Source organism: Callorhinus ursinus, unplaced genomic scaffold (genome assembly GCF_003265705.2).
Source record: "Callorhinus ursinus isolate GAN/ISIS: 27379988/994484 unplaced genomic scaffold, GSC_fseal_2.0 scaffold87, whole genome shotgun sequence".
Classification (NCBI taxonomy): Eukaryota; Metazoa; Chordata; class Mammalia; order Carnivora; family Otariidae; genus Callorhinus; species Callorhinus ursinus.
In genome coordinates, this window is record NW_027397149.1 from 2,102,756 (window position 1) to 2,110,957 (window position 8,202).

General features: G+C 51.1%; 1 protein-coding gene across 5 annotated transcripts in view; it reads right to left on the reverse strand.

Annotated features, from left to right (window-relative positions):
- KATNIP (katanin interacting protein) overlaps positions 1-8,202 on the reverse strand; it is a 191,256-nt gene that overhangs the window by 42,187 nt on the left and 140,867 nt on the right. For all 5 annotated transcript variants that reach the window (XM_025853742.2, XM_073888100.1, XM_025853741.2 and 2 more), the window contains one exon: positions 7,603-7,740. In XM_025853742.2, the coding sequence (XP_025709527.1) occupies positions 7,603-7,740 (138 nt within the window). The remainder of the gene's footprint in view (positions 1-7,602; positions 7,741-8,202) is intronic.

The window sequence follows — 8,202 nt, forward strand, 5'->3', positions numbered from 1 at the left end:
GCCACCCATTGGAACCTGAGGATGAAGCTAACACAGAGGAAAGCAGAGATGCATGAAAGAGGGAGGCAGATTCTGGATGACATCACACGAACTCCTGGATCCTGCCATGCCTGAAGCCAGCCACCCCATACTCTCCTGTTACCTGAGCTGACAAACTCCCTTTTGTGCTTAAGTCAGTTTTAATTAGGTTTTCTGTCCTTTGCTACTTAAATAAATAGGTTCAGTTACTGAATCACTGCTGGCTGAGGTGGGCAGGAGGCAGGAGAGGGGGAGCTCTACCCCTGAGGGGGTCTGGGATTTATCTAGACCGGCACCTGCATGTGGGTGAGCAGCCCTCCCTCATTCAGATGTCTGTCCAGCCCAGCTACTGCTCGTCCCGCTCTAGTCTGCGCAATACAGCACACGGGCCTCAGCTTCTGTCCTGGCTCTGTACTGGTGCTCTCATTCCTGCTGGGAGCGATCTGGCCCTGAATCCCAACCTGCCCCTTGGATCCTGAACACCTTGTTGGGCCCCTCACCAAAGGCTGAATTCTCTGCTTGCATCTCCTTCCCCTGCTGGCTGGGGGCCTGCTTCAAACCTGGGACTCCTGGGGCTCTCAAGGTTACCAAGCCCCTAACCTCCTGAATGTGGACTCTGGTCACAGATGTCAGCACCCTCTGGTGATTGACAGGGACCAAGGCCAAGCCTGAGGTCAATACCTCAGAAAGCCTCTCATGCACCTGGGTCGGTCCCCTTCCCACCAGCCATCCTGCTAAGATGCCATCGTGCTGCCCAGACCCTGCCACAGGGCACAGCCACCAGGCCACACTGACTCAGCCGACCAAATTAAGATTGCCCCTTTGACCTCGAAGCCATTGCCATGTTTGGGCTTGGTTTATATCCTGATCCAAACAAACCAACTATAAGAGAACAATTTTGGGATGATTAGGGATATTTGAATATGGACTGGATATCTGAAGATTATTAGTGCATATTATGGTCAGGTAGGATAGCGGCATTGGGGTTATATAAAAAACAGCTCCTTATCTGTTAGAGATGTGCACTGAAGAATTTATGAGTGAAATGGCAGGAGAACTACAATCATAGGTAGTAGGGGGTAGATGAAACCAGAGTGGCAGGATGTCGATTACCGTGGACGTGGGCGAGGGGTGCGTGCAGTGTTACTGAGCTCATCACTTTCCTTTTGCGTTTCTTTGAAAATTCTCCCTCCTCCCCCAAACAGAGGACTTGCTGAAATGCAAACATTGTCCTGGGACAATGTCCTGGGATGAAGTGAGTCTCCCTGAGGTACACCCCCTAAGCACCGGGACCCCCATCCAAGCTACCATGACCCTTAGCTAGAAGCCTTCTTTGGGGGCTCTCCGTTCCCTCTAATCCATTCTCCAACAGCAGCCAGAGTGATCTTTTCAATTCCTCAGTCAGATTATATCACCCCCTGCTCAAAACCCTCCAATAATGACGCTAACAGTGGACACGTGTATAGAGCTCACAGAAGCCAGGAATCATTCTGAGCAATAATCACCCCATTTAAGGGATGAAGAAACTGAAGCACAGAGATGTGGAGTAACATGCCGAAGGCCACACATCTGGGAAGAGGAGGAGCCAGGATTTGCCCCCGAGGGGCTGGCTCCAACGCCTTTGCTCTGACCACTCCTCTATTCTGCCTCTCCAGGAGTAAGATCTGAACCAGGGAGACCCCCGTGACCTGGTTCCCGCCTATCTCTGGGACCTCCCCTCACACTCTCCTTTGTTCACCATTGCCAGCCATGGCCTAAACTGGATCCTAGAAGTGCTAAGCATGTTCCTGCCTTGGGGCCTGTGCTCTGGCTCTGGCCCCCTGAGCTCACCGTTCAAAGCAGCCCTGCCTCCTACCCGCCCCACCAGGCCTCTGTCCCATTCTTACTGTATCTTTAGCACTACCTGAAATTAACATTATTCGTTTGTGCCCTTGTTTATTTCCCTTCCCTGCAAGAAGGGACAGGGCCGTGTGGACAGGGCCTTGTCTATTTGCTCACAGTCATCAACCCCACGTGGCTACTAAGTTAACATTAAACAAAATGTGAGATGCAGTTTCTCCTAAGAAGTGTTGGCAAGAATGTAGAGAAAAGGGAACCGTGGGCGCACTGGCAGGGCTATAAAGTGGACAGCCGCTCTGGAAAACAGTATGGAGGTTCCGCAAATAATGAAAGAGAGAACCACCGCGTGATCCAGCAATTCTGCATCTGGGGATCTGTCCTTATGAAATGAAATCATATCTCCAAAAGGATCTGCACCCCCGTGTTCACTGTAGCATTATATTTACAAGAGCCAAGACATGGAAACAACCCAAGTGTCCACTGACAGATGAACAGATAAAGAAGATGCGGTGTATAGACTCAGCCATCAAAAAGGAGATCTTGCCATTTGCAAAGACATGGATGAACCCTGAGTGCCTTATGCTAAGTGAAATAAGTCAGACAGGGAAAGACAAATATTGTACAATCCCACTTACATGTGCAACTTAAAAAAACCTGAACTCACAGATCCAGAGAACAGATTGTGGGCTGCCAGAGGCGGCAAGTGGGAGGTGGGTGTGATGGGGGGAGGTGGTCAAAAAGCACAAACTTTCAGTTATAGGATAAATAAGTCCTGGGGATGTCCTCTATAGCATCATAACTGTACTTAACAATACCGTGTTGTATAGAAAGTTCCTAAGAAAGGTGATCTTAAAAGTTCTCATCGTAAGGAAAAAAATGTTCTGTAACTATGTGCGCTAATGGAGGTTAACTAAACTTATTATGGTGATGATTTTGCAATATATATATATATCTCAAATCATTAGGTCGTGCACCTAAAACATCTAAGAATATAATTTTATGTCAATTACAGATCAATGAAAAATAAACGAGTAAAATAAAATGCACTTTCTCCGTTGCACCAGCCACATCGCAGGTTCTCAACAGCCACCTGTAGCTCATGGCTACTGAACCGGATGGGGCAGATACAGCACATTAGCTTCATCACAGAAAGTTCTATGAGACAGTGCCAGCTTAGACCACCATGGAATATCACAGATATAAGCCACTGGGAAAATCTAACATTCATTCATTCATTCATAGACTATTTAATGAGCAGCATTTCTGTATAGGAACAGCTACACAGGGGTGGGGTCCTGCCGGGGTCTGGAGGACAGCCTGTAAGCACACAGCTGGACCCCTGGGGAGTTGCCAGGTGGCTGGGAGAGGGAGAATCTGCAGGAAGAAGTATGGGATGGGGGATATGGGAAGGAAGGAGGAGGAGCAGACTCCCCTGGACTGATCCCCTTTGATCTTGGGTATGAGCCTGCACAAATTGTCATAAACTCCGATTCTCCACGTCTCATCTGGATATCACAAAGCGTTAAGACAAACTGCTTGTGGGTTCTCGGGCAGTGAACTCATTCCTTCATTTGGTAACCACGTGTGTCTACTTTGAATGGGACAGAGGCGGAGACAACGTAGGCCCTGCTCTCAGGGGCCCACGGTGGTATGGGGGAGGCAGGTGTCCATCCCGGTACAGGGGTGATGGAACATATTCCTGAGGTCCAGAAGTGGCATGAGGGTCAGGGGTCAGGGCCGGCTTCCTGGAGAAAGTGATGTTCGGTTTTCTGGACGCCCATCCCGCCTCCCCCACTGTTGTGACCTGGCTGGAGGTGGCATCTGCATGGTTACTTTGTGGATGAAGATGGTGATAATGTGCCTGTTTTTACTGAAGGGCACCACCAGGTAGCAGATAACTCATAGGCTTGTTCTGAAGGAAAACACAGACCACGGGGAGTTGCCAAAAGCCCACTTCTTGGATGGGTTACTAGATACTCTAGTAGGGAGATTATTGGCTCCTTCCTCCCAACAGATGTAGCGCTGCTGGGGAAGTGGTGCCGAGAAAAACCCACACCCCTCACGTTCCCCTCCCAGCTGTGTCCCTTGCGAGTCACTCGCTGGGCAAGTCACGCCATCCGAGGAGTCCCCCGAAAAATGTGACAGACGTATGATCGCAGCCTCCTCCTGAGCCCGAGGCAGACATCGCCGATCCATCACACACACTTCTCTTTATGAACCAGAAGGAAGGTTCCAGATCCTTCTCAAGACGGCACTCCAGGCAGCCATTTCCAAGCAGGGCTGGCAAAAAAGACACAGTTTCTCTGCCCCCAAGGAGCTCGCTATTCTAAGCTCCAGCTTCTTTGTCTACAAGGTGGGGACTGACGCCACCTTGCAGGACTCTTGGGGGTTAACTGAGATGATTTGTTTGTTGAGTTATTTGTTCATGCATCAAATGTTGACCAAGCGCCTACTGGGTGCCTCACGCCTGCCTGGTGGACGCAGTCCTGGATAAATGGCAGCTGTGACAAGTATGGACATCTGCATGCTGCCTTCTGTTTGCCTGCATGGACGGATTCTAGCCCATGTCCTCACTTCCCCTGAAGTCCCTCCCCCTGGGCCAGCCCACACTCACCGCATCGCCTAATGAGGGGGGGAGGGAACCCAGCGAAGATAGCCTCAGGACTTCATGGACATCATCTTATTTTCCAATAAAAGAGACTTCTTTTTCTCCTAGCACCTTCTTTTCTTATGTTCTAAATAAGCCTTGGTTGGAATCGCTCCCCCCTCCCCCCATTTAACTTTTCTCCCTTGGAGTCCCATACACAAAACACTGTATTAACAAGCTGTGTCTACCAGGCCGAGCTATATTTCCTATAAACTCTCATTTTATCTCCTCTAAAACACACAGTAATAGCATTCTCTGGAGAATATTAAATCAAACCAACCTGCAGCTGCATTTGTTTGCACTTTCTGCCCCCGGTAAATTCTGGCAACAGATGGGTGTGCATTACATAAGTGGCACCCCCGGCAGGGACTGCAGTCCTCCGCACTCTGCTCCGTGTGTAGAAATACCTCAGGACTCGGATCCCCGCCGCCCGAGGCTGCCCGAAGCACCCCCAACAACACCCTGATGTCCTGCTCCTCTTTTTTTATTCTTAGCACACAGGGAAGGCTGAGTGCAGGTTCAAGAAGAAAGGCGGGCCTGGCCATAAGGGATGAAGCTTATCTGCTTTGTAATCCAGCACATAAAATCCGCTTTTCTTGGCCTGAGACATATATTCAGTGACAGAGCTGAGCTACAGGGCATGGGCTTGGGCAGCCAGCACTGTTTCATTGCTCATTCCAGAAGCTGCCAACGACCACCTGCCAGGAAATGTCCAGTCGACTGGGGAATGAGAGAGCAGGGCCCTACCTGCAGGGAGTACCTGTAGCTACACAGGGGTGGGGTCCTGCCAGGGCCTGGAGGACAGCCCGTAAGCACACAGCTGGACCCCTGGAGAGTTGCCAGGGTGGCTGGGAGAGGGAGAATCCGCAGGAAGAAGTATGGGATGGGGGTATGGGAAGGAAGGAGGAGGAGCAGACTCCCCTGGACTGATTCCCTTTGACCTTGGGTACGAGCCTGTGCAAATGTCATAAACTCCGATTCTCCACGTCTCATCTGGATATCACAAAGCGTTAACACAAACTGCTTGTGGGTTCTCGGGCAGTGAACTCATTCCTTCATTTGGTAACCACATGTGTCTACTTTGAATGGGACAGAGGCGGAGACAACATAGGCCCTGCTCTCAGGGGCCCATGGTGGTATGGGGGAGGCAGGTGTCCATCCCGGTACAGGGGTGATGGAACATATTCCTGAGGTCCAGAAGTGGCATGAGGGTCAGGGGTCAGGGCCGGCTTCCTGGAGAAAGTGATGTTCGGTTTTCTGGGAATTTGCCATGGAGGCAAGCATCTGGAGCTGAGCCAGATGGGAGGGGCCAGGGCCTACAGGTGTAATTCCCAGGCAGAGCGGTGGAGAGGCACAGCAACGGGCACTCTGGGGTACGGCTGGAGCTGGGGGTGGGGGCTGATGGGAGGGAGACACAGGGCCTGGCGCCTGGGGATTACAGGGCCCAGGTCACACTCGGAGGTTTGACCTGAATCCTCCAGGTCAAGGGGAGCCTTGGAGGGTTTGAAGCCACAGAGAATTATGATCAGACCTCCCAGAGGCTGTTGGAGACAGACTGGAGGCCTGGGCCTAGGTATGGGATGGGGGGGGCCAGTTCAGAGGCCACACTCTCGCACACCTCTGCCTTTTCAAGTGTGGGGCCCTCCTCCTGGGATATGCTTTCTCCTTTTCTGCCTCAGCTCTGTGCCACTGTCTCTTTCCATTACGGCTCAGGTGTGCGCTCCTTCCAGCACCTTCCCGGAGCTCACCCAGCCTGATGCAGGCTTCCCTGCATGCTCCAGGGGCTGCAGTCTGGACAGGCCAACTCCAGCCCAAAGATGAGTTTGCTTTGGACTGTGTGGTGGTTTCAAAAGAATTTAAATTCGCTGTCGACATTGACAAACCAGAGAGGCTGCTATCAAATTCCAGATTCCCAGCTCTCTGGGAATGTTCAGAAGATCTAGCAGCACTGGCTAGCTTTTGTACATAGCAACCATTAGCTGAGGCTGAGAAGTGGCCTTCCCTTTACCTTAAGCATGTGCTTACCCGTTTGCCACACTCCCCACTGTGCCCTACTGTCTCTTTTGACAATACTGAAGCTGAGGTCCAGTTCCCCTTGCTCATCTGCCTTGTATTATCGCTTCCTGAGAACAAACTGGAAAACAAAGTAGAACAATTCTTGTCCCCACGTCTATCACAAGAGGGGAAACAAGATAGACTGAGGAGGTCCTGTCCTTCCTCACCCACTGAGTTCCCTGCTGAGTTCCTGGAGCTTCTATTTGAAACTCCTGGTACGCTGCAGTCATCTCTATGAAGGCCTTCAGCACACTGCATCATATTTTTATTTACTTGTCTGCTGGCTTCTCGGCAAGGAATACCTCCAGGGCGGGGTCTGTGTCTTTCGTAACAGTGTCGTCCAAATTGATCAGGAAGCCCAATGGCACATGCACTCAACAATAAACGTTGAATGAAGGAGTAAGTGCAAATGAGAACACGAGAAAACAGTTCAGAGAAAAGAGGGGTTAAGTGCTTTGGAGCAGGGGGTGGTTGGGGGGTAGAAAGGAGGGCAGGGATTCTGAAACCGGGGAACAGAAGAGCACAGAGGTTAAGAGTCTGGCTCTTCAGAGTGGAGTCCTCACACCAGGAACACTGGCACACCTGGGCACAGAATCTCAGGCCCTGCCCTCCACCTGCTGAATTAGAACCCACATTTTAGCAAGATCGCCGGTAAGCTGTCGCAAAGTGAATGGGCCAAGAGTCTGACTGCGTGGGTTCACAGTCTCATGGTGATGCTTATGGGCTGTGTGACTCTGGGCATGTTACATAACCTCTCTGTGTGTCTGTTTCCTTATCTATCAAAACTGAGCCCCAGTTCCTATCTGTCCAGTTCCCCCAAAGGGTGGCTTGATCTTACTTCCCAAACCTTCAAGCTGAGGCTCTGCTCCCTATGGCTCCAACCACGCAGCATGAAATGCCCTGCCAGGCACTGGTTACCCCCAGCAGGAAGGGCAGCGGGGCCTCCGCGTACCCATCTTGCAACTTCAGCAACCAGATGATTGGACGGCGGTAAGTGCTCCCATCAGTCAAACGCCTGGCAAGGAGTTGGGGCCTTTACTTACGCCATCAGCTGTCCAGTAATTCCAAACCTTGATCTTGGCTAGACCAAAGTCCTGCAGCCGTCTGGTGTTGCGGATAACAAAAAAGAGCTGGAGCGGCGGGTGGAAGGGGCACATCCACAAGGAGGGGTCTTTCTTGCTCTGAAACACCAGCAAGAGAGGGGAGTTGTTAGTCCGTTCTCTGCCCCTCCCCAAAGTAAACGGGCTGAGGGCAGGAGGCCAGGCCTCCCTTCTCTATGTAATCCAGGGTGGGCTTTTAGACCTCACCGGTCCTGACTGCACTTTGTGGCAGGTACCGACTTGTCCCTGGCACGAAGCTGCCCCACGGGCCTCTCTGCTCTGCCATTCGGGCTGAATTTAATATGCAGCAGGCTTTTATTTTAATCAATTTAATCAGCTTTGGGGAGAGCGCTGGGGGTGGGGAGAGACGAGAGAGGAGGATGGGCAAAGAGCAGCCACTTGTGTTATTTCATTAAGCAGGCAAGCAGAGTCTGGTTTTCTTTTGTAAAACCCTGTGGAATCTTTGTAAAAATACAAAAAGAAAAAAGGAAAGAAAAGAAAGAGAGAGAGAGAGAGAGAGAGAGAGAGAGACAGAGACAGAGA